At 49.7% G+C, this 27,221-nt stretch overlaps 1 protein-coding gene across 1 annotated transcript in view; it reads right to left on the bottom strand.

Annotated features, from left to right (window-relative positions):
* Positions 1-27,221, bottom strand: part of LOC144122126 (putative ATP-dependent DNA helicase HFM1) — a 364,149-nt gene that overhangs the window by 185,373 nt on the left and 151,555 nt on the right. The window contains exons 8-9 of the mRNA XM_077655666.1: positions 23,051-23,088; positions 20,325-20,472 (exon numbers count right to left, since the gene is read on the bottom strand). Of these exons, the coding sequence (XP_077511792.1) occupies positions 20,325-20,472; positions 23,051-23,088 (186 nt within the window). The remainder of the gene's footprint in view (positions 1-20,324; positions 20,473-23,050; positions 23,089-27,221) is intronic.

Below are 27,221 nucleotides of genomic sequence, written 5' to 3'. Positions count from 1 at the left end.
CCACAGATGCGCTGGGCGAGTACGGCGCCGAGGCCGACACCACTGGCGTCCGTGTGGACCTCGGTAGGAGCGGTCGAGTCGAAATGGCGCTGTATGGGCGGCGCTGTGAGGAGGCAACGCAAGGTGTTATACGCATCGTCGCACGCCGGAGACCACATCGATAAGTCGGAACTGCCGGACAGTTGCGTTAAAGGCGCAGCAATCGAAGCAAAATTGCGAATAAACCTCCGAAACCCAGAGCACAGACCTAAGAAGCTGCGCAAGTCTTTGGTGGAAGTGGGTATGAGAAAGTCTGCGACAGCTCGAAGTTTAGCTGGGTCGGGACGAACGCCTTGCTTAGAGACAACGTGTCCTAAAATTGTCAGCTGACGCGCAGCAAAACGGCATTTCTTCAAGTTGAGCTGCAGGCCCGCGTCAGAGAGGCAGGTCAAAACGTGCTTCAGGCGGGATAGATGGGTTTCAAAGTCGGGGGAAAAGACGACAATGTCGTCGAGATAGCATAGACACATTTTCCACTTGAGTCCACGCAAAATGGTGCCCATAATCCGTTCGAAGGTTGCAGGGGCATTAGAAAGGCCGAATGGCATCACAGTAAATTCATACAATCCGTCGGGGGCCACAAAAGCAGTTTTGGGACAATCGTCCGCTACCATGGTGACCTGCCAGTACCCAGAGCTAAATCGAGGGAGGAAAAGAGCTCCGCCCCTTCCAAACAGTCCAGAGCGTCATCTATGCGGGGAAGCGGTTAGACATCCTTGCGCGTTATCTTATTAAGGCGGCGGTAATCGACACAGAAGCGTATGGAGCCATCTTTCTTTTTCACAAGGACAACAGGCAATGCCCAAGGCCTACTTGAGGGCTGAATGACGCCGTTTTGAAGCATTTGGTCGACTTGCTCTGTAATAGTCTGGCGCTCGGTTGGAGACACACGATAGGGGCGCTGCCGCAGCGGCGCGTGGGCACCAGTGTCGATGTGATGGGTGGCGGTGGAAGTTCGGCCCAAGGAAGTCTGGTGAGCGTCGAAGGAAGAGCGAAATTGATGAAGGAGGGCGAGAAGCTGTGTTCTTTGCGGCGGGGGAAGATCGGCGTCGACGGAGCGCAAGAACAATTCGGTAGAAGAGCGATCTGGCGTAGAGGCAGGAGGGCTGAGCGCGTTCATGGCGAGGAGCGGTGTATCGTCGGTATCCTCGCGGATGAGCAGAGATGCGATGGGCTGCACACTGCCGAGGCATTCACCAAGGCGCAGAGCGGTAGGGCAGGAAAACGGGTTAGAAACCAAAAGTATCGAAAGGCCAGCGGACACAGTCAGTACGGCGTATGGCAGAGGGAGACAGACACTTGCGGTGCAGAAAAGTATGGCCTGGAGTAAAGAGGACAGTGTCGTCACCGAGAGAGTCGCAAGACAAGTGTAGAAGAACGGAAGAGCACGGGGGAATGTCGACGACTTCGGCGGCGAGGGTTTTAACACAGGCAACAAGAGGAGTAGCGTCCAGAAAAGGATTGGGCAGAGAAGAGAACCCGACTTCCGCTCGAGCACAGTCGATGATAGCCTCATGGTCCGAAAGGAAATCCCAGCCCAGAATAACAGGATGGGAACAGGAAGGCAGCACGACGAATTCAATCGTGTAGAGGGAGTCCTGAGTCACAACTCGAGCGGTACCCGCTACGGACGGCTTGATGTGCTCAGCGCTGGCCGTACGCAGCGACAGTCCAGCAATCGGCGTCTTTACCTTCTTCAAAGAACTACAAAACTTTTCGTCCATAACAAAAATCGCAGCACCGGTGTCCACAAGGGCCAAGACAGTAACGCCCTCGACAGAAATTTCGATCAGATTAGTAGGGGATATGTGAGGCCTTGGAAAGTTCGACGGGGACGCAGTTCTCGTCTCAGGAACTGCGGCATCTAGTTTTCCTCCTGAGGTAGATTGGGGCGACGTCGCATAGGAGAAACGGAGCGGCGCCTCGGTGAAGGTGAACAGCATCTAGAAAGAGCTGAACGGTCAGGAGAAAAAGGACGACTAGACGGCGGCTCAGCAGATCCGGAGTACTGACTCGTGGAAGGCCAGTACGCGGGAGCTGGAGGAGGTGGCGCGTAGACTGGGAGACGGCGGCGGCAAAGCCGGGCCACATGACCAGGCAAAGCGCAATTGTAGCAGATACGCCGGTTGTCGATGGTACGCCAGGGATTGCTCACTCGCGGAGCCCGCCGAAGAGAAGGAGCCACCGCTCGCGCAGGTGTTGGAGGCAAAGCATAGGTAGGCGGTCGAGGTCTGGCGACGACGTCCGCGTATGTCAGCGAAGCGGCCATAGGGGGCGGCGTCTGGGCGACAACGTCGGCATATGTCAGTGGAGCGGCGACAGGTGGTGGCGGATGGGCGGGTGGAAGACCCTCGGCAACCTGCTCTTGGAAGGCGTGCCGAAGGGCCGGAGTCAAATCTGTAGGGTTCGGCTGAAGAGAAAGCTGACGCGCCACATCTTCCCGAACAAAGTCTTTGATTTGTTGCAGCAGCGATGAGGTGTCAGGTGCTGGTGTCTGTCCAGCAAGCGACTCAACCTGTCGAGGGTGCTGTCGAGTCAGGAGCCTCTGCTTCCGCAGCTCCTCGTAGCTTTGGCCGAGGGTGACGACTTCAGCAACGGTCGCGCGCTACCAGCATCTGAAAGGCGTCGTCGTCAACACCCTTCAAAATGTGTTTAATCTTGTCAGCTTCTGACATGTTGAGGTTGACTAGCTTGCATAGGTCAATGACGTCTTCTATGTAACTGGTAAAGCTTTCGCCGACCTGCTGAGAGCGTGCACGCAGGCGCGGAGTTTCCGAACAGCAGGAAGACCAAACACTTCGGAGAAGGTTAACTTGAAAGCAGACCAAGTGCGGATGTCCACCTCGTGGTTAAGATACCACAGGTTAGCCACGCCGGTGAGATAAAAAATTATGTTATTTAGTTTGGTGGCATCGTCCCATTTGTTGTAAAGGCTCACCCTCTCGTAAGACGTCAGCCAATCTTCGACATCCTGCTCATCGGTCCTACTGAAGATGGCCGGGTCCCGTTGGCGAAGGGAGCCGGCGCAGGTAACAGCTGGGCCCACTTGCACGGCTTGATGTTTAACGTCGTGAGGCATCGCAGGTGGCGGGAGAGTACGGTTGCGCAATTCCAAGGCTGTTACCCGGCTCCTCCACCAAATGTAAAGCTTTTTTTTTTTAAAACAGCTGGGAGGAAAGGACCAGCGGCGAGAACAATTCGAGGGCAACTAGGTCGGGCACAGACATACGTGGCCATAGCAATACGGCTGACGCGCAGGGCCATCTTCGTTTTCACGAGTCATCTGCTTTGTCTGGGTCATCTTCTTCAATATATATATATATATATATATATATATTAAAGGAAATGAGGGTCCCGTTTGACAAACCTATGAAGGTAGCCAACAGTCACCGAAACTAAGGTGCATAAGGGAATGTTTTTCTTTTTTATGTGTTTAGCTTATCAGTGGGATATTATATTATAGATATTACATTATAGTACTTAGATTAATAATTCGCTTAAAGAAAATTACGTATAAAGCAGCAGAAAAAACAACCATGCCGCTGGTGGGATCCGAACCCACGACCTCCGAATATCACGTCCGGTGCTCATACCAACTGAGCTACGGCGACGGCTGTCCAATCTGCTGCTCTCATGGGTATTTATGTTCATTGAGTGTAAGCGAACCTTGAGAGTGTTCACCACTCTCAAGGTTCACCACTGTCATTATATATATATATATATATATATATATATATATATATATATATATAACGTCTTTTCCAGTCGATATTCCCGCTCAGAAATTCTTTAGGTCTATGTCACATCGTCGTCTTATAAAAACATTCTTGGAGTCTGTTACAGGCCGCCGGATAGTCCGCGATGATTTGTCTCCGATTGTGTCTTGCCCTTTCTTCGTATGTGGTCACATGCTTTGGCGCTGCTCCTTTTCTTAGGTTCAAAATGCACCAACTAGCCCAAAAATAAATTTTATTTTTACATGATAACCTTGCTGGAATAAAAGCTAAATTTTCAAAAGCAAGCATCTGCCTACTTGGCGACTTCAACTACCCCGAAATTGATTGGCCTAGCCAAAGCTCTCGACCACGTGACGGCATTAATTTTATTGAATTAACTCTAGATTTTTTACTTGTCGCAGTGGTTCAGTGGTTATTGCGCTCGGCTGCTGACCTGAAAGACGCGGGTTCGATCCCGGCTGCGGTGGTCGCATTTCGATGGAGGCAAACTTCCAGAGGCTCGTGTATTGTGCGATGTCAGTGCACGTTAAAGAACCCCAGGTGGTCGAAACTTCCGGAGCCCTTCACTACAGCGTCCGTTGTAGCCTGAGTCGCTTTGGGACGTTAAACCCCCCTAAATAATAAACCATAACTGTCGATTGGTACAACTAGTTGACCAGCCTCCCCGAGGAGACAACGCGCTCGACCTCGTCTTCGCGTCAGTTCCAGACAGTGTTAGCGCTATTTCCTGTTCAGAGGGATTTAGTGACCATGCGCTGCTTATTTTCACGATTTCCATGCCCTCGTGCCATCTCAAATAAACGTATTTTCAACTACAACCGTGCTGAATAAAATGCAATTAATCTTGGCTTGCAAAGTTTTTGTGATACGTATACCGAAATTTCATCAGCGTTCGGTCAAAGACAGCTGGCTTCTGTTTAAACATCGCTTACAGGAATTAGTACAGTCCCACGTACCATCACGCTCCTTTCGCAATGAACGCGTCTAAAACAAGGCTTAACCGTATGTGGCGTGCACTAAAGAACAAGAAAAAGCGACTTTTCAAAACTGCCTTTGCACACCGGCATCATGACAAAAACACAAAACTGCCGATAAAGAGTACTGCAGTGCCATTCGCAAAGCAAAGTTTAAATATTATGCCCACGACCTTCAATCACTTATAATGCACAACCTTAATAAATTTTGGAAAACCATAACACCCACTGACACTCCGGCTCCCATCTCCTTGTTTAATGACACTGGCGCTCCAATTAATCAAGATGAATGCGCGCTTACATTCAATAATTATCTTACTTCCGTATTTACGCATGAAGACCATTCCAGTATTCCAACATTAGCAGATGTAGATTACCAGCCCATGAGCCCCATAGAAATAAGTGCCACCGTGGTATTGCAGCATTAATTAATTCTATCAAGATATCAACTCTGGTGGTGCCGATAATCTTAATACGAAAATTTTAACAAACACTGTTATACATTCCAGCTCTGTTCTGTTTCATATGTTTCGTCAGTCACTCTCATGGGGAGAAATTTCGGAGGACTGGAAAATTGCCAAAATTATCGCAATCTTCAAATCAGCTGGGGACAAAACAAACGCAGGTAATTGCCACCCCATATCTCTCACATCTTTCCAATGCAAGATCCTCGAACACATCGTATAAAGCGTTGCGCAGCGTCTCGATAGTAACAACTTCTTTTTTACTAACCAGCATGTGTTCATGAAAGGCTTCTCATGCGAGACTCAACTATTGGAATTCACTAATGAACTCCTACGTAATAAGTACGGGAACTTTAAATTAAACTGCGGGTTCTTAGACTTCCCCAAAGCATTTGACCGCGTCGCGCACTCACGTTTAATAGCTAAAATCACCTGCCTTTACCTAGACTCAGTGACGACCTCATGGATAAGAAGTTTCTTATCTCGTAAGCAGTTTGCAGTTTTTAACGGTCACCAACCTCCATTTAGCGACGTCCTCTCTGGCGTACCTCAAGGTAGCGTCCTGTGCCCATTGCTCTTCCTCGTTTACATGAACGAGCTTCCGTCAAACATTAATTCCACTATTCGCTTGTTCGCTCATGACTGCATCATTTACAGCAAAATACGCTCACTTGCCGATCATATGTAAAACTTCAGAGAGACCTCAACCGCATGACCGCTTGGTGCACATCATGGTAAATGTCGCTTAACACCAAAACGTGCAAGTTAATGATATTAAGCCGAAAAAAACAAACTCTTCTTTCAGTTAGTTATTGAATAATACTCAGTGTCCCACGCGTTTTCATACAAATACCTCGGCGTGCATTTCTCGAGTAACCTCTGTTGGTCCACTCACGTACAGAATGTAACAGCTAAAGCATCACGCATACTAGGGTATCTAAAGCGTAATCTTCACAGAACTCCTGCCACTATCCGTAAGCTCGCCTACAAAACATTTATTCGTCCACAACTCCAATACGCATCTCCCATCTGGTCAATTCGTTAGGCATAAAAAATTCTCTTGGCTAAGAATCGTGCGGCGCGTTTCATTTGCAGAAACTACAACAGTCACTCCAGCATAGCACAGATCAAAACATCTATCTCTCCCTCTCTCTGCATTACAATCACGGAGATTAATCGCCATCTGCCGACTTCACAGAATAGTCTACAGTGCCTACTCTTCAACGCTGCCTCTTGTACAACCAAACTGCACCTCACGTCGTTTAAACAATCCTCTAAGCTTCCAACGCATTTCTGGTAGAACCATCGCATTTAATTCATCTACCCTGCCGCAGGCTATCATTCACTGGACTGCTCTTCCGGGACACATCGTGAATATTCATGACCCAGCTCGTTTTAGAGCTCAAATAACGACTTTTTTTTTCAAGCTGCAAACGTGTCATTAAACATTGTATAATGATGTTCCTACTTTACAGTGACCGGTACTAACAGTCACCAAGTTTTGATTAAACGTGTTACTCATGCTCCTGTCATTACCCATATTTATGTAATCCCCCTCGCACAAAACTCCGTTCTTGGAGCCTGTGAGGCGTTATGAATATCTGTATGATGGTTTATGGTTATGGGGGTTTAACGTCCCAAAGCGATTCAGGCTATGAGAGACGCCGTAGTGAAGAGCTCCGGAAATTTCGACCACCTGGGGTTCTTTAACGTGCACTGACATCGCACAGTACACGGGGCTCTAAGAATTTCGCCTCCATCGAAATTCGACCGCCGCGGCCAGGATAGAAATCAGTATGAACAGTTGGGGCGCTGCCTAAACGGCCGGCAACGTCAGCACCATGCAGCGGGTGACTCATTAGCGGGGGCGGTTTTGTGACCAAGCATTTTAAGCGTTGCGGGTTCGCGGCAGCACTTGATGCCACGTGTAGGGGAGGCACGAGGTTACATCGTGAAATATGCGAGGCCTACCACATTAGCTGGGAAGGCAAATGCGTCAGCATGCGTTCTATTGCCCCATCACAAAAATAAAGGACGTATCTGGGGAACAGTTTGCCACGTGTGCCATTGTAATATTTTTTACTTGCTCCATTTTAATCCTGCTCGCGCATGTGCACGAAAATGCATTTTTGTACAGGCTTTGTTAAAAAGTTTCTAGGCCAGGGTCTGCTTTATATCCCGGCACTAAAGATGCCGATAACGCTGTCAAGGTACTCAGAGGTTAGAACGATACCTCTTCTAAACTCTTCAGATATTAAGGCGAAAGCCATTAATGGCTCATACTCAAGAAGAGCAAGGTTCCTGCCTAGTTGGTAATGCATTTAAACTAGGAAACAGCGCGATGAAACACGAGCACACGCGCTCGTGTATGTCGTTTCTTCGTGTGTCCGTGTTTCATCGCACTGTTTCGTAGTTTAAAAGCTCATACTCCCGTCCGTCGGTCCGGCCTTATATCCAGCGCCTGGGGTGGCTCATCGACGAACGCAGCTGGCAACTTATGAAAACGAAGCCCTTTAATGACTCATGCTCGCGTTCGTCCGTCCGTTACGCTCTTCCACTCGATAAGAACAGGAACCCTTGCGCACGATGCGATTCGAACCACCGTCCTTCCGTTCCGCAGCTGAGCGTGCTAAAGGCTACGCTACTTCCTGCCAACGCACATGTAGTTCACCTTGTCTAGAACGCTGGAGAGTTTGCGGTGAGCCGTGGAATCATACGGATGCCTCCCAAACGCCCTCCAGTGTCTCCAGCATTTACGATTCACAAATAATTGTGTGCTTAATTAGCATCTTAACCACACATCAGTGATACAAGCAGCAACGGGGCGCTAAAGACTTTCGCCTCATCGCACTTTAGGTGAACAAAGCGCCCCCCCCCCCCCCCTACACCCGAATTTTTTAGAGTTTCGGGGATGTCATAACTGCCTGATAGTACTGCGCAAAAGCAGAGGCTGTGGTCTGGGAACTTTTGACCGACCGTGCACATTTTTGTCGAAGTAAAAATGTTCCGTTGATGTTTAGCGCTCGTCCTGTCGGTTGCTATTCCTCTGTCCCAGTTTTTTTCATCAATCATGGACCACCAACTAGCCCAGCTTTCTGCGTTGACATCTTTAGACACTTCAAGTGCTTGGGTCGCCGAGTACGACCTGGGGCATAGAACAGCTGAGAGTGACAAAAAACGCCAGATGTTTGACCTTTACAGAAGCCTACTCAAGGGCCTGTGTCCTTCTTCTACGTCCCGTTCGTTGCGCTGTAGTCATGGAATATCGAAACCAACTCGCCTAACAACTTACCTTGGCGAATGATAAAAACGAAGCCACCACTTAGCAGGGACATCATGAAACCCAGCGTGGTGATGGCATGGCCCGAAGGCCTTCGCAGCCTCGCTCCTCATCCCTCAGCTGCGGGAGGCGCTTCCAAACGTGGGTGCTGCCTCTCCCAGACAGAGCACCGAGGCTGGAGTTCCCCCACACAGACAGTATAGAGCTCGCCATCTTCCGACAGGAGGCGGTCGGAAAGCAAGCCAAGTTAAAATTGCACAGTCTAGCGTGATTTGAAGCCGAGAACAGGAACACCGTCATGGCCCAGAATCCTCTGCTCTGGAGAGGTAGGTACCAGGCCAGCTTCCCTGACTCTGCTGTTCCTCAAGCAGCCGTCACTCCCTTCTGGGCAAGAAGCTTTATAACTTTTTTCCTTCATCGAACAGGCAGTGATGGTATTGTGCGAGACGTATTCTTCGGCATTGTTTGGAAGTGAACGCTACGAAACTGCATCTGGCGTGTGAAATGTCATTGCTGTTGAGGCAAGAACTACGGGTCACCCTAAACAGTATTCAGAACAACATTAGACTAAGCCCGCGATGCGTTCGTGTTTTGCGGCCGCCCTCCACTTTTATTCTTTATTATCTTTTTTGGTGGCCTCAAACAAAGGAAGAAAGGAAAGACGCAGCAAGTAAAAAGGCCAGTTTCGACAAAACGCTCGGCAGCTCTATTATTTTTCTCAGATTTCGATTTATCATTTGTGCTATGACAAAATACTGTAGCCCGTTATGCACTAAACACTTAAAGAATGAACGTTTTGGGTGTGGTCATCAAGAATTGTGAGCGGATCGTGCTTCTCTTCGTCTCGGCGCATTTCGATTTGCGCGAGTTTTCGACGAGAGCACGATCCGTCTTAGTAATACAATAGCAAGGAGAGATCAGAAGACGAGAAATTTCGTTGTTATAAAAGCAGAAGTACTCTGATCAAAAGCATTCGATGCGGCAAATAAGACAAACGGGGGAATAAAATTTACGGTTCTTGTTCTCAGTTTTCAGTTTGGTGCAGTTGCTGTAACACTTGCCTGCAGCCTTTCGTGGCCGACGACAGCGCAATGTTCCTGGTTATTGCGAATGTCTCCTAAGACATTGAAGAGTACCAGAAACCTCTTGATTTCTTCATATATATGTGCCTGTAAAAGGCTTAGAATTGGTTAAGTATTTAACGGCCAAGGAATGATTTTGCGATAGCGTTTATTATAATTACTGAACAACTATTTCAATTCACTTAAAAAATGCAGTTACGGAAGCAGCATAAAAATAGTTTGGAATCCACTCCGTTACACTCCTTAAGGGTAGCGGAGTGGATTCGAAGAGAAAGCAGGCGTAGCGGGGGGCGGCAGAAGGTTAGGTGGGCGGATGCGATTAAGAAGTTTACAGGCATAGGGTGGGCGCAGGTGTCAAAGGACAGGGTTAATGGAGAGACATGGCAGAGGCCTTTGCCCTGCATGGGTGCAGTCAGGCTCACGACGGTGGTAGTGATGATGATGATGATGATAAAAATGTACATAACTGTGCTAAATATGAACAGATTTTATACACAAATAAGCAAAATGTTCTTAATTACGGCATCCTCCTATAAGCACTGCAGTTACGCGCGTGCGAAGCGGAGCAAACTCATCAGCGATGAGAGGATCCCGATCTGCGAGCTGGTCCTTGATCAGGCCGAGATGAGACAACGCTGACAGGATTGCAATGGATGCGGCCGCGAAGCCGGTGCTGCTGCTGGACGCAGTTAGGAGGCAGACGAGGAACGATAGTGTCCCTAGGGCGTTTGAATGTTTGATACACGCCAACCGGCTCGACATGTGTTCAGGCAGCCACGGTCTCTAAGTGGTGCTGCGCATTTCAGTGCCGCTTGTATGAACAATCATTTCGTATGTGACTTCAATAACTTCTTATAGGGCTAAGCAACAAACTACGTCTGAAAATGGCAGCGCCATCGATGCTTACCCATTACTGTTGATTAAACGCAAATTCACATCAATATTGGCGTCCAGATGAGAGCAATGCTTCTTTTCTTTATCACAGTGAGTTTAGTGTTTTTACCTTGCGGTCCCAATATGTTGCAGCAAAACTTCTAGTTTCAGCTAGTTGGTGAATAGTCGTCGTGAATGAAATACAATGGCGCAAGTATTTTGCGCCTCTCTTGTGGTTATAAGCGGTTCCTTCGAGATAATAAAATCAGTTGGTAGTTGACGCCTGTTCTTGTACTCGATCTATTGCGCCATTGTATTTCATATACGATGGTGCGAATACTTGGACGCACCGCCCGACTTCACATCTTTTATCCTTCATAACAAGTAATTTTGGAGAAAAGTATCTTTGAGCGGAGATTTCACTTTAACAGTCGTCATATCTGTAAATCACCCGGCGGCAGTCTTGTATTTTTTTTCTGTTCACGTTTTTGCTATCGTCAAAAGCATTTCCCATTGGTTTTCTAGGGCAGTATTAAATGTTCGACACTAAAATATTTTGCTACGTATCAGAATAATGGACCATTACCTTCAATATTTCCATAACAGTGTCTAACATTTTTCCAATTTTTGTCTGAGACACCTGGGCTTGCGGGATAGAAGCGAACAGCTATTCTGCCAAGTCTTGTCGGAGAACATTCCGCTCCCTCTGCCCAGGGCTGCCCACAGGGGGTATGCGTCAATGTTTGCCATGTTGCAGCGGCCCAGTCGTGCCTTCATCAGGCCCTAAACATTTTCGATGATATTCAGGTCGGGGCTTTTTGGAGGGGCTGCGTTTAAACTGTCTTGAACTGAGGATGCAGCGTGAACAGGGCAGCCATTGTGTTGGAAACCCCCCGTCAGGAAAAGGTGCGTCAACGGCGACCGGAAGGAGAACTGACTTGGGCCATCAGTCTTCCCGGGATGCGGACCCTGACCGGCATAGCTTATTGCGCCCCAGACCCACACACGCCCGCTTGCTCCGACACTGCGAACGTTTTCATCGTAGTGGCCGCAATAATCGAATTTTCCCAGCAAAACAATCACAGGGCAGTTCCACTATGTGACGACAGCCTGAGCGAAAGCTGTTATGGTATTTTCATGTCGTGATATATTGAGCTAAAGAATTTCTGAGCGACATGCATATTTTTATAGCTACAGGCCACTGTTTTTACTTTTGCACACATACTGAGGCTTCGACTGACACTCCGCTCTGGTAAGCCGGTCCTTAAGCCCGTCCTCGGGCAGCGGGTTTCACCGTATGCGCCGCATACGGGGTGTTGCATATTCATCCGCTCTTGCCGTACTCTCCGCACTCCTACTTATGGTCACATACCCTCCAGACATGTCTGCCTCTTTCCAAATAACCCTGCTACTCCTACGTGGTTACCACACTACTGCTACGGTGCAACGTAAAGCTAGGACGACGCAACGAGCTATGCACAGGAAAAGGGCAAGTGTAGCTTTATTGGACAACAAGATAACAGAGTGAACCGGGGAACAAACGCGACTCGCGACAGAAGTTTACTGCAGCAAACAGAGAATAGATAACCACGCTCGGTGATTCTTGCGTGGTTATTCAATCTGCTTCAGGAAACTTGTGTTCCGAATCGGCGCTCGTCGTGTCTACTTGTCGTGCTCGTCCTTCACGCTGGTAAATTCAAGTATGACTCCGCGCCAACTTGCCCGGATGTCTGTTATTCTGCAAAAAACTCGAGCTAATGACATCCCAGTCGAAATCAAAATAAGAAATGGTCAAGGCACTCAATGAAAAGCCAAGACAAGCGATTAATGGTCGATAAGGGCAACGGACTGCATCCCAAAGAGAAGGTAAGCGCGTAGCAGGGGGCGGCGGAAGTTAGGCAGGTGGATGGGATTAAGAACTTTGCGTGGATAGAGTGGCCGCAGCTATAGCACAGGACCGGGTGAGTACGGGGAGGCGCTGCAGGGGGCGTAATACGGGTGATGACGATGACTGCGCTGTCCATGTGAAAGATACGGAAGCAAAGTAAACATCACCGGCAGCCACTGACTCTCCGAACACGCAGTCGCTGGTTCCAGCAGCAAGTGAACGTCGATCCGTCACTAAAGATGACCAGTCCTCAGCGCTCTATTGTTCGTGTCGAAGTACAAATTCCAAATGGTTCCGACGATGTTCGCTTGCCACAGGCGGCTTTCTCGCATCCATGCGGCTTCTCAGACCGGCAATAGTATGTCTCCTTCGGACAGCCGAAAGGCTTAGGCGAAGGCCAAGATTTAAGTTTCTTTCCTGTCGTGAAACGATCGTTGGAGGCGGCAGATGTTATCAGAGCGCCTTATTCCTAAGTTTTTTTTTTCTAGGCCTCCTTTGATCCGGGCATCTTCCAAGCAATTTTTCCAGTAAAAAGCTCGAAGAATGCGGTTGAATGTCTTCTGTGGACAGCTCACATTCCAGGCGTCTCTCCCTGGGACGTGAACTTTTCCAATGAAACAATTTCGTGGCGCTCCTCTAGCGTGAGTCGTCGGGGCATTTTTCTTGCTACAAGTGGTCTGGGATCGCATCCAACATTGTAGCAGCAGTACCCTTCTGCAAGAATCTTTTGCGGAATTTCTGTTGCTTCCTGCATGAGTTTCCGTTTAGTTTTTCGTACGGCCTGTACTATCCTCGTCAGCACTTCTCCTTCAGCATTTCTCTTTCTCTGGAAAGCGCACTCTCTGCTAGAAATAAACAGTGCACCCTGAGCTCCCGTCTGCTCTTATGTCACAAAGTTCGTGCCTGCCCTGTCCGTCTTTTTGCTTTTCCGGCAGAAGTAGCCAAGGCGCCTCGGTTTTTAACAAACATGTCGCGGCGCGGAGGCGACGACATTGACGGAGTATGACAGAGGATGAAGTCCTACGGGAGAAAGTCGGCAATGTCTGTAGCAGTACTGGTTGCGAGGGCTCGCGTGATTGCGTAGCGAGTGGCATAATCGGTGGCAACGACAATCCATTTGTGTCCAGAGGTGGACTAAGGAAATGGACCCAAAAGATCCAAGCCAACACGATAGAAAGGTTCAGGGGACACATCAACAGGTTGGAGCATGCCCGCAGAGAGAGTGGCAGGACGTTTCCGGCGCTGGTACTGGTCGCAGGCACGAACATAGCAGCGTACGGACTGGTAAAGGCGGGGCCAAAAGAAGCGACGACGCACGCGGGCGTAAGTACGCGAGACACCCAGATGTCCAGCAGTGGGGAGGTCATGGAGCTCGTGGAGGACATCGGTGCGCAGGTGCTTTGGCACAACGAGCAGGAGGTCGGGGCCGGCGGGATGCAGGCTTCTGCGGTATAGAGTGTCATGATTCAGCACAAACCGGCGCAGAGCAGGGTCAGAGGGGGAGGAGGTGATGCGGTCAATAATAGAGTGGAGCTTGATATCCCGTCGCTGCTCATCGCCAAAGTGAGTAATAGCAGAGAGCGTGAACAGGTAAGCGGTGCAGTCACTGCCAGAGTGGTCAGAAGAGTCAACGGGATATCGCGAGAGGCAATCACCATCGGTGTGTAGCCGACCGGACTCATAGACCACGGTGTAATCGTAGTCTTGTAAGCGCGAAGCCCAGCGACCTAGCCGGCCAGTAGGATCTTTCAGTGAGGAGATCCAGCAGAGCGCATGGTGGTTGGTGACAACCGTAAAAGGGCGGCCGTACAAATACGGGCGAAATTTTCCAATGGCCCACACAAGGGCCAAGCACTCGCGTTCCGTGATGGAGTAATTGCGCTCTGATGTAGAGATGAGGCGGCTGGCGTAGGCAATGACATGATCAGACCCAGATTGCCGCTTAGAAAGTACAGCGCCGATTCCGTGACCGCTGGCGTCAGTGCGAACTTCAGTGGGAGCGGCCACAACTAAGTGTGCCAAGACGGGCGAGGTGGTGAGCTTTGAGATTAGAGCGGCAAAGGTGTTTCCTTGTAGGAGTCCAAGTGAAAGTCATACCCTTTTTTAGCAGATCATTGAGGGGGCGGGCGATGTCAGCAAAGCCGGGCACGAATCGGCGGAAGTAGGAGCACAGTCCCAAGAAGCTCCGTACGTCGTTGCAGGAACGCGGCACCGGGAAGTCTTTCACGGCTCGGATCTTAGCTGGGTCAGGGTGAACACCCGTGGCATCGACGACATGGCCCAAGACTGTGATCTGGCGACGCGCGAAACGGCATTTGGAGGAGTTAAGCTGCAGGCCGGCATGACGGAACAGGGAAAGAATCTTGGAAAGGTCATCGAGGTGAGAGGAAAAGGTGGGGGAGAAGACAGTGACGTCGTCGAGATAGCAGAGGCACGTGGATCATTTGAATCCGTGCAGAAGGGCATCCATCATACGCTCGAAGGTGTCCGGCGCGTTGCATAAGCCAAAAGGCATAACTTTGAACTGATACAGCCCATCAGGTGTCACAAACGCCGTCTTTCACGGTCCTGGTCATCCACTGCTATCTGCCAATAGCCAGAGCGAAGGTCTATGGAGGAGAAGAATTTGGCACCATACAGGCAAACAAGGGCGTCGTCGATGCGCGGGAGGGGGTACACGTCCGTTTTGGTTATCTTGTTCAGTTGGCGACAATCAACACAAAATCGCTATGATCGAGCCATCCTTTTTCTTCACAAGGACTACTGGCGAGGCGCAGGGGCTGTAGGAGGGTTCGATAATATTCTTATCTTCGTAACCTCGGCGTTAATGACCTGACGCTCAGTGTGGGAGCCTCGGTATGGTCGACGACGGATAGGAGAGGCATCCCCGGTGTCGATGCGGTGCTTCACAGAGAGAGTTTTGCCCAGCGGGATGTTATTCAGATCGAAAATGTCCGAGAAAGATTCGAGAAGGGCTCGAAGCTGTGCAGTTTGGGCAGGACGCAGGTCGGAGGGCATTATGGTCGCGAAGGCGTCTGTAGAAAGAGAGGTACTCTGGGGATGGCCTGCGTTATCTTGATAAGGGGCGCCGTCGAATGCAGCGACTTGGCACAGTGCGAGGGTGGCGATGGTAGCAACGCAAATGCCGGATGGAACAACTTGAGGAGAGAAGCCGAAGTCGAAGAACGGCAGAGACAGTGTTCGCCTGGACCGAGGCGATGGTATAGGGTAGAGCAACGTTGCGGGTCAGCAGGAGATCGGTACTAGCCGCAACGAGGTAGTCGCCATCGGGAACGGGGGAAGAGGACATCAGTGCAACGAAGGAGGCGGCTTGAGAGGACAGGCGAGCATAATCTGCATTGAACCGGTGGAGAGAGGGATCGACTTGCTCGGAACGGAGTTCTGGGAGCTCGAGTTGTAGGACACCCTGCGAGCAGTCAGTCAGAGCTGAATGGTCAGAGAGAAAATCCATGCCAAGAATGAAATCATGGGCGCATGTGGACAAAACGGTGGACTGAACCGGGGCACTGTGGCCGGCAACGGTGATGCGAGCAGTACATATTCCGTCCACAGCAGGTGTGCCTCCATCCGCCACACGCACGAGGGACGTTGAAGAAGTGAGCACTTTGCGGAGGCGACAGTGAAGGGCAGAACTCATCACAGATACATGTGCACCGGTGTCAATGAGGGCGCACACAGGAAAACCGTCGACTGTGACGCCCAGTAAGTTCAGGTCGGGTGGTCAGTAGAGGTTTTCTGATCGGTGTCATTGATGCAGCGTCACCTCCGGGAGCTTCATCAGCCAGTTTTCCAGAGTGGAGCGGACGTATGTGGCAATGGCTGAAAGACGGGGCAACTGCGGTGAGCGTGAGCGACGGCCTTGGGGTGACGGTGAGCGGGAATACTGGAAGGAGGGAGCAGACTGATCGTGCTGGGAGTGGGGCGAGAAGCGGCGCTGAGGGTCAGGTCGGTAGTTGGAGAAGCCAGCGCGCGGAGGCGACGACCAAGGGCGACGGTAATGTCGAGAGATGTGTCCAACGCGGGAGCAGAGAAAGCAGATGGGTCGGTCGTCAGCCGTGCGCCATTCCGCCGGATTGCGGTAACGGGACCTAGAGTAGTAGGTGGGGCGGAAAGCAGGGGTAGGATGCTGGAGGACGGGTGGGCGGCCAATGGAACACACCCGGGGCAAAGATCCAGGTTCGCTAGTTTTGCTTGACGACAGCCTGAATAAGCGATACAACGGGCAGTGTAGTATCAGGGACGGATGGTGGGGATATGACAGGTGCGAGGGCCTCCAGTTCACGTCAGACGATCCGGGTGACTGAATCGGTGACGACAGGGGCGTCCGAAGGCGCGCGGGATGGCGATCGCTGGTCCTCACAGGAAGATGTGGCGGATGTGTGAGGAAGGCGAGAAAACGATTGCGGAATGCCGCGGCTTTTCACTTGCTCAAATCTACGGCACTCTTTAATGATGGAGTCAATAGTGGCACAGTATCTACAAACAGGCAAGTTTAAAGCACCGTATGCAATGCCTTTGAACACGTGGCCCACCTTATCGGTCTCACTCATGGCAGCGTCGACCTTGTGGTAAAGAGCCAAGATGTCCTGAATGTAGGCCACGTGGCTTTCTGTTGAAGATTGTGCTCGAGACGCAAGCTGTTTGTTGGCGGCGAGCTGGCGATCATTAGGCCTACCAAATAGCGTTTTCAAATACTCCTTAAAGGTGCCCTAGCTTGTTAAGTCTTCCTCGTGGGTCTCGTACCACACTCGTGCCGTGCCATTGAGATAAAAGATCAGATTGGCGAGCATTAACGTAGGGTCCCACCTATTGTAGGTGCTGACGCGTTCGTTGAGGTTAAGCCAGTCTTCCACATCTGTGGTATCAGTGCCGAAAAAGGTGCCGGGGTAGCGAGGAGGAGCCATGATCACGAAAGGTGCGGTAGTGGGGTTAGTGGGGCTCCTTGACTCGCCGGATGGAGCCATGGTGGTAGACCCGGTTCGACGACCACTAAGAAGCTGCGTGGTGTGCTCAGCGTAAAATCCGCACCTCCGCCAAAGATGTTACGTGGCCCAATACGAGAACGACGCTAGAACGACCCGGGCACAGCAGACAGGTCAAGAGCACAGGGCCCGCACAGAGCATCAGCACAGAGCACCGAAGCCCGGAGCACGCGCACCTCCCAGATATTTCGTTCACGTCGTCTTCACTAAGAATATCCGTTGCAATATTGTTAGCTTTCCTAATTTTATTAAAAAGCATTATCCTTTCATCTGAGTTATTAAATTATATTATGTGGGCGCTTTTATCGCGGCCCATTCTCAAAAGCTATTTCAGCCACCGACGCACTTCAGCCGTCGACCATCCCAAATGGCCCTTCGTAAAAGGCTTTGCCGTTTCCAGTGTGTTTGCTGCAGTTTGCCGCACTGCACCCATTCATAACTGACGACTGCGCCCCTCACTACCACAGCACAACATCAAACTTAATGCCACAGGTGTGCATGGAAAATGGGTGAAAAGTAGCCGACAGCGTGCGCTTACATGAGGCGTCGAGCTGACGAGGGGTCGCTCGGCATTGTGTCTGTGTAGTGTTCCTGTGGGAGCATATACAGCAACGTTATGCCTGTGAAGTCAGCTTCCCCGCGGAAAAATGAACACTTGACATCACGAAAATCATGTGATCGCCTCTCAGCGAATGGCGTTGGGAGCGGCATGAGAAAACAGACGCGCAAATCTGCTCCCGCAGATACAGGAACACTAGCAGTTTGGTTTGGAGATTTCGGTGCGTGCGATCGTGAGTGAGGTCATGCAGGGAAGTGGTCGGCAAGCGAGCCTCGGCGGTGGTCTGACGCGTAGAGCGCGGCGACGGCGTACCCGAAGCGCGAGGCGCAAAGTCGCCCGTATACGCAACCCGCCATCAGCCCCGCAACGAGCAGCTGCAGTTCGACGCTCCCTGCGACAGGGCCTTGCCACTGCCTAACTAAGCCACATTTTCTGCCCCCTCACTTGAACTCATCCCTTTTTGTCTTGTTGCTCCCAGTGTTTCTCGCTCTAGTCTTTTGTATTGTATTTCCTTCTCGTAGCATTGTTGTACAATAGTCACCCTGTTGTTTCCTTTCTTGTGGTAATTGTTGCGTTCGCGTCTTCATTTTGTGCTTGTTATTTGCGTCACGTCAGTGTACGGCGCTACATTTTTGGGCTAGATTTTGTAATCTACAGTTATTGTTGTTTGCCCTAGTAAATTATCTGTTACCCAACTTCTCTGCGCCTCATGCCTCCGGTCTACGGCTAATCAGGGGTGGCCCCTGTCGCCGGTCAGCATTCGAATCTTATCTTTTGCACGCGGGGTGGAGAAGCTTGTCTCTCCTCTCCCTCCGAGCTTACGGAGAGCGCAATGGTGGGCAGGGTGGCCCGATTAATTATAACTTCAACAAAGACAGTATATATGACGAGCCGATGTTGTCACAGTATATTTTTGCAACTCAGAAAGTTGCTCAAACGAAGCAGTGCCAAGGATAGGCTTTACCAGATCTGTCCCACCAGTTTTGTTATCGTCCGCGAAGATAGGAGGTAACCAATCTACACTTGATCGCAAAGAATGGAAAGCTTAGAATAAAGAGAAAGAGTGGCGATTTCTCGCAAGGGTCGTGGTTGTAGCACGGAACAGCGAACGAGGGAAAGAAGAGTGCGAACGATGGGATGTCGACGCTCACGCGGTAACCTTCAAATCGCGCTGAACTGTATATGAGGGATCATGCCGTAGCAGTGCGCGGAACGGAGTCGTCTCTATCGCCTGTCGGGCAGTGCCCATGGAGAAAACAGGTAGAGGCGATCCAACTAGTTGTTCAACGGCTCACATCGTACTTGGCGACCTAAGCGTGTCAAGTGTATACACGCGGATGAACACGACACTGACATTTCAACACCCAAACTGCATGAGCACCCACATGAAACGCAGTAGCGTGGTTCTTAGCCTTCGGAGCTTCGGCGGCTGCGTGCTCTGCGGAGAAGAGGATGCGCGGAGTAACGCCAGAGTAGCGAGCGAGTGCCAGAATTAAAATATTTCCTCGCTTTATCGTATAGAAATTCTTGTGCGCATGAATTACTTTTTTCCCACAGCGAGACATTCTTTGCGCACTGTTTTGATTTTTTCGGCTTTAATGTTTGAGGGAAATTTAAACAAATTCATTTCAGGTAGTTGCGTATATCTGAAACGCAGTCTCTTATGTGAAAAATTGACAATGTAGTGCGCAAACAATTTTATTTCCAAGAAGTTTTTACAACTCGCTTTTGCTACAATTTGCGAATTTAAGATGACGTCCATAGCAGGAAAAAATGCTTGCCAAAAATACGCTGGGAGAGCGTTTAACACAGTAGCAGCGTGTGCAGCCAAATATGAACGCGCTCAATGTCTTGGTCATTTGGCGTGGAAAGACCCTGATTAATAGTATGGAATTTTGATATATTAATGCGAAGCATTTACGGTCTCGTCTTGCAAAAATCACCTAGTTTTTTCGTAACGAAGTTCCCAGATTGTGAATTGGTAGATGACGTAATCACGGACACGTGAACCCATAGGAACGAATAAGAAAGCATGGTGAGCACCGCCAAATTTGAAGATCCTATGGACTCCCAAAATTTGGCATTTGTCAGAGAGAACTTTCAAACTTGAAATTCTGAAGAACTCCCAAAATATGGCAGTTGGCCAACCTCCAAAAAGTTTTCCACTTTGCCTACCCTCAAAATTTTGCACTTGGCCCAAACAAAAAATTGCTAGGTGACCCGGCCCCACACTCTGACAGTTGGCGCACCCCGAACATTTCGAACTTCGACCACATTCGAAATTTGGCCGACTTGCAAAAGTTCGCAGTTGAACAGTCCCAAAATTTGGAGATTGGCCCACCTCTAAAATTGGCCTTCGTCCAGGCCCAAAATTTTCGCAGCTGCCCACCCCAGAATTTGACACTAGCGAGTGATGACCACTGACCACGAGCGTGGGCTTTCCGGCAGCGTGGGCGTTGATGACAGCGGCCAGCTTGTACGAGAGCGCCATGTCGAAGCGGAAGTCACTGGTGTTGCACGGGTAGCCCAGCACCAGCCTCCGCAGGGGAACCGGTCGGGCACTAGGTGGGAACCTGCACAGACACGGTCCAGCAAAACAGGCACGCTACTGACACTACAGAGGCTGCTCTCATTAGGCTCTTGTATATAGATAAAAAAAATAGCATGTGACCGGTGGGCTGATTCGGCGCAGATGCGTGCCATGAGACCTTCATACCCCTTTTCATAACAGGATACATCACACTAATTTCTTTACATCCATATATGCAACCCCTAGTCTTCTTCACACTTGACTGCCTCGCACACTTCCCCTTCTAGTCCATGTCTGATTCCCAGTATCCATCGACACTCGAGCCGCCATGGCGCTCGGCTGCTGACCCGAAAGACGCGGGTGCGATCCCGGCCGCGGTGGTCGAATTGCGATGGAGGCGAAATTTTAGAGGCCCGTGCGATGTCAGTGCACGTTCATGAACCCCAGGCGGTCGAAATTTCCAGAGCCCTTCACTACGGCGACCCTCATAGCCTGAGCCGCTTTGGGATGTTAAACCCCAATAAACTATAAGCCAAACCATCGACACTCGGTGCTGAAGGCGGCTCGCACACAACCACTCTAATGGAACAGCGGCAACCGGCGCGTCCGCGGCGTTCTCGGCTCCTCTTCTGAGCTCACCCTCCACCTTGCACAGTAGCCACCACCGTGTTGTCCCTGAGGCAGCACCCTCAGGCTGCGGAATCTAACCCCCGCGCCATAACCTCCTTCGTCCAAGGCCGCCACCCGTGGGTTTCCCTTTCTCCCCTTCGTCCCCTGCCAACTGTGGCAGGTGGAGACTTCAGAGCAAGATGGACGCTTTTTTTCGACATGGAGGTTTACACGCTATCGCGTTACAGCTGACCACGTTGACGCGCGCGGCATAATCCAACGATAGCAGTCGATGGTCGTATACAGCATGGCACTTACCGTTTCCATGCATTCTCTGAGATACACGTTCCCGCTCGCGGGAGTGATGAGCATCCTCTAGGCCCATGTCGAAGAGCACGACTTCCGCGTTTACATGACAGTAGGGCAGCGCAGTTAGCAGCGTTGAGCCGTTTACACGTGCCGCACTAGGTCACGAGCATGTGATTAGCCGCTGCCCCTTCAAGCCATGTGGCTACGCGTAACCGCGTTCGCGCCAAAGTAGACTTGGCCATCTGCCCCTGCCCGGCGCAGCATCCCCGTTTACGCGAGTGCGGTACGGCACAGAGTTGGCACTGTACGCGACTAGTCGCATTCACGTACGAGCGCTGCTCTCCCCGTCAGCCTCACGCGTCGCCACTCTACCGGCGGCCGTTTTCGCACTGCGATGACCTAAAGACAGTGCGTGACACCGAGGCTACCCAAACGGTGACGGCTACTCCGCTCAAGGATGCCAATCGAATCTGCCGTTTTCAAGCCCGTTTCGCCAGCAGTAAATGCGCCTTTGGCTGCCCCCCAAGCGTAGAGCCAGAAAGAGAATCGATTTTTATGGGCTTATGGGGGTTTAACGACCCAAAGCGACTCAGCAGTGAGGGACGCCGTAGTGAAGGCCTCCAGAAATTTTTACCACGTGGAGTTCTTTAACGTGCAGTGACATCGCACAGCACACGGGCCTCTGGAATTTCCCCTCCATTGAAATTCGACCGCCGCGGCCGGGAACGAACCCGCGTCTTTCGGGTGAGCAGCAGAGCGCCATAACCACTCAGCCACTGCGGCGGCAGAATCGGTTCTCATTGAGAATAAAAATTGCATGTAGAACTGCATGGCGCCAATTTCTTGCGTGTTCTATTTTGATATGACGATAAGCATATTTTCGCACGCCCTGAAATCGAGTACGAATGATATAGATGTAAAAACACTGAGATTCTCGTTCCTTACACAAATGGTATGTGTCCCCTGTAATGTGTAAACTGTAATGAGCCCCCAGCACATCTTTGGACGCTTTTACGACTGCTTGTCCCACCCACGACGGGAAAAAAGTGCGTGATTCGGAACAGTTTGCTTGTTTCTACCTTTATGATCGTCTCACGACATTGCGTTTTGTTTAGCACCGGGTGACTTACAGTCGAGATTTTTCTTTGCTCCGCGTTGTGCTTAGATGCCTGCACGAATATTTTCCAGCGTATCTTGTCCCTGATCCCTGCACGAGGCCAGCAGTGCGTTTGAAATAAAAAAAAATTGTGGAAGGCACTTATTTATGTGTCTTGAATGCGAAAGCATGGTGTCATCGTGAGTTCGGTAGCGAGGTCCACTAAAGACTCCTTCATTTCTAACGACACACGTACTCATAAGCACACAGAAACGCATACACTAGGCTCGCCTCTATTCCTCCAGGAGTAACGCGGTTTTGTGGCTTATTGGTTGCCTCTGAAGGTCTTGGGTATCCATCACGCGGGGCAACGGTAACGTCATGCAAAGCCTTTGGGACCGCTGCTGCCGATGAGCCGTGTGGTGCGTAAATAAATACGTTGGCCCCAGCGTGGCGCTCGTGCGCCGTTACGCTCGGTTCCCGGAGTCGTCGCCCAGCTCGGTCGGCGGGGCCCTTCCCAGCGTTGCCAAAAGCAGAGAGAGATGGCAGTCGTCCCCAAGGAGAGGCTCCTGCGTCGGCAAGGAGACGACGCAGCCAGGTGACTCACGAGTGGTGCCTAGCGTCCGGTCCCAGCCAGGCAGCAAGCTGTGAACAGAAAGCCGTGTTAGGCTGCCGCAGCTGGCCACGCTTGGCTGCGGTGCACGAAGATTTTCAAAAAGTAGAAAAAAGTCAGAGACGCCTACAGGATTAGCGGAGAAGGTCAAGACAGCAGTTTAGAAATGGAAAGGGAATTTGTAGTTAATCCCATGATATTGAGACCTATAGGAATTAATGGCTAGGCGAAACTTGTCACCCCCCCGATACAAAGGGGAGGCTAATAGTCATCTATGTGAGAATGCCTATCTCTCGGGATATTAAAAGGCTCTGAAATTATTTTTGCGATCATATTCTTATGCAAAAAATCCGCAGAGGTGGTCTTTATGGGTGTTCGTGTCAAATCTAAAAGCTCTGCGGAACCCAATAGTTTTCAAATAGTTTTTAAAAATAGGATGAGCCCTTTCCCCGCGTGTTCTTAGGCGCCCCTACCCCGAGGATGTAAATGGGCAATCTGGAACAGCCTTTTCATTGGGCCTGCCGGTCACATGGCATGTGACCTGCTGCGGTGCTAGCTGCTCTAGTCTCCAGCCCACAGTAGAGAGAGGAAATGGTCACATGACACGTGCGCCCCGGAGCGTCGTGAGCTGGAGAAGCTGTTTTCCGCTCGCCAAAGAGGCGCGTTTTTCTGCAGAGGGCATCTCTTGGCGCGAGATGGCGAAAAGTTGTTGAGCCACGGCGGCGACGGTAATCACGTCTACGAAAATCCATATAATGGTACGGCTATTTCTAGCGACCCACTACAAATCTCCAACTGCAGCCAGGCGCCTAACTGTAAGGGATAAATAGGTAACTATGAAAATTAGTTAACCATTTCACTAGTTAACGTTATTCAAATGTTTTCTAATGTGCGCCAACACTGGTATTACTATGACCCCAAAGCACCATTATAGCTCAAAAAGTCATCATCATCATCATCAGCAGCAGCAGCAGCCTGAATATGCCCACTTTAGGGCAAAGGCCTCTCCCATGTCTCTCCATTAACCGTGTCCTGCGCTAGCTGCGGCCACTCTATCCCCTCAAGTTAGTGAAAACATTTATTATCGAACAGAGAAAAGCAACACCCCCTCCCCGCGGCACACGGCCATGCGCGATAGGTGTAATCTTTGTGGGCGAGAGGGACCCTCTACCGCATCATATGGGAATGCCCGTACTCTCCCGGGGAAGGGGGGGGGGGTGCATAATAAAGGTACTTGAGGAGCTAGGGAGATTGCTGTGCCTATCGAACCCTGAGCTAAAGCTCCTGCTCGCCCAATTGGCTCCAGAGGCCGCCGGGACCCAAGATCTTCCGGTCAGAATCTATCCCCGAAAACTTCCTAATCTCATCTCCCCCCCCCCCCCCAACTTTATCCCGCACACTGCTACGTTTCCCTTCCCTTGGAGTCCAGCCTGTTAACCTCAAGGAGCAGTGGTTATCTTCCCTCCGCTTTGCATGCACTGCCCAAGCCCATTTCTTCCTCTTGATTTCCGCTAGGATGTCATTAACACGCGTTTGTTCCCTCACACACTCTGCCTTCTTTCTGTATCTTAACGTTACGCCCATAATTTTTCTTTTGCAAAGCTCTCTGCTCTGTCCTGAACATAAGCTGAACCTTTGTCGTTCGCCTCCACGTTTCTGCACAATAGGTAATGTACGGGTTCTTTGATCACTGAGTCAGTGATCAAGGAACCCGTACGAGGTTCCGAAACGTCTTGAACTTCATGACTTGGTCAGTGACCGCATTCTTTTTTCTTTAATCCAATGCCTGACCAGACGAATTTTCGTCGAACCATTGCTTACCGGTAAGATACAGCTGTTGTATCTTTTTTCTTGAGCGGTATTGGCAAACTGCCCTTCATAATATGAGTATGTTGTCAAAAATTAGTAGCGGGCTTCCCTGAAACACCTGGTATAACGAGCTTAATCTTCCTCTAGAAGCCGAATTATTACCGGAAGGCAAAATATTATCTAATAATAATAATAATTGGGCTGTCACATGCGCGTGTGGTAGCCTATCCTGGTATGCTAAGCGGTGAATATTTTAGTCGTGGTAAAAACAGCGCAGCGACGACAGACACAGAGAAGACAGAAGAAGACGGACAAGCTTGTCCGTCTTCTTCTGTCTTCTTTGTGTCTGTCGTCGCTGCGCTGTTTTTACCACGGCTTAAAGATGCACCAACTAGCTCAGTTGTCGGTTCTTCTGAATATTTTAGTAAGTCTGCACACGTATTTCTTTTCGGCAAAAATGCCAAGCCCTGGGAAGCAACGTTTCAGACAATACTGCAGTTGTAATGAGTGCAGACCGACAACGAATTATGTGTTGAGCAGAGAAAGTTAAGCCCTGAATTGATTAAAAGCAAGTTACATCGCTACGCGGATAATTTTCCGGCAAGAGCCACTTTGCTGCACGCAGTCTGCACGAGGCAGAACCGCGACACCACCTCCTCCACCTCTTAACTTCGGCCGCGCGATTGCTCTGGCGTTGCACCAGCTGTGTCATCGGATTACGCTGAAGCTCTGCTCAGGGTTTCATTTCATTTCATTTTCATTTTTTATTCAATCACAACCAAAAACAACACAAACAGCATTGCTACAAGCATCTAAATCCTTAGCTCGCAGGCAAGTTGGGATCTGTGCACATAATGTTCAGAAAAAGAAAGCAGACAGCACAGGTGTGGGACACACTATTAAAGGAGCAAAAGAAGCCACAACCTGTTACAGTAGTACGACTTTAGCCGTGCAGGGGAGTCAGTATTTTGCTTTATTTTATTCCAAATGGTAGTGCCTACAAAGAGTATAGTTCTTTTGCCATACACGATTTGCTAATTGAAGTTAAAAAGTTATTTACCACAACTCTTCGTGATCTATATTGTGAGGAGACAAAGTGAGATGAGCCTAAAGGATAGTTGCTGGTGATCGAAAGGTGCATCATTATCACAGTTTTTTATTGAATTATTAGATGAAGGGGCAGTATCTCTAAAGATATGAAGAGCGGCAACCTACGAGCTTGGTAAGCAGATGATATCTACCTAATTGCTCTTTTTTTGAATTTTGAAAAGTGGTTCTAAATATGTCGGATAGGCATGGCCTCAGGATTCAACACAATGTGACAGGTGACTGCTAAATAAAGTAAAGAATATTGTTCTTAAAATTATTGTAACAAAATACTGTTGACATTTTAACAGTGTAAAACAGACATCGAATTACTTCTTGCACAGAGATCCGATGTGTGGTTGCTCATTCAGTATGACTTCTTTGTGAATTTAACAACTTGTTTAATAACTGTTCCTTGAATGAGAACATCCAGATGTTTAGTTTGTGGTGACCTGCATGGGAGCATAATTAAGTGCTAGTTTATTACTAGAAAACCAATTAGAGACAGATTTAAGTTCAAGTTCCAGAAGAGGGAAAATACGGGCTGGTTGGTACATGTTTAACGAATTGGAAAAAACAGCGCAATCAAAGACGAGACACAAGAGAAGCACAAAACACCGGCGCTGACTAACAACCAAATGGTTTATTGCTACAGGTGAGGCAGCATATAAATGAAATGGCACGAGTAACAACACAAAGTAAGCATGACAGAAAGATACCGCACAACCACACAACTTGACTAAAAAAAGGGGCACGTCACTGATTAAGATACGCAAGTTCCTTTGATAGTAGATTTATCGATGGGCTGCTGATACAGGTGTTACCGAGCTTTCTGATATGGCAAGCCTCCGAAATGAGCCTTGTGGTCTCATCTTTATAACGGGCGATGATAGTGGTCCTATTGAGGTGCGCTTCGCAATCATCACACTCAGCACAGTGCACAGCAAGATGGTTTCTGCGAGACTTGTTCTCTATATCTTTTGCATGTTCACGCAGTCTATCATTGATGCATCGTCCCGTCTCACCGATGTAGAAACTGCCACAAGAGGTCGGGATCTTGTAAACGACACCAACACGACACTGAACGAACTTCCGCTTATGCTTCTTCTGGCAGCCTTTTCTGCTTCTATCCTCATTAACACGCTTGCACAATCCGCTAAGTTTATTCTTGGCTGAAAAAACCAGCCTAATGCCTCCTTTGCTCACTATCTTCTTTAGATTGTGCGAAACTTTGTGCACATACGGGATGCACACTGTTCTTTTTCTTTCT

This window comes from Amblyomma americanum, chromosome 2 (assembly GCF_052857255.1).
Source record: "Amblyomma americanum isolate KBUSLIRL-KWMA chromosome 2, ASM5285725v1, whole genome shotgun sequence".
NCBI classification, from domain to species: Eukaryota; Metazoa; Arthropoda; class Arachnida; order Ixodida; family Ixodidae; genus Amblyomma; species Amblyomma americanum.
The sequence above is the reverse complement of the archived record's forward strand: the minus strand, read 5'-3'. Positions and strand labels throughout refer to the sequence as shown.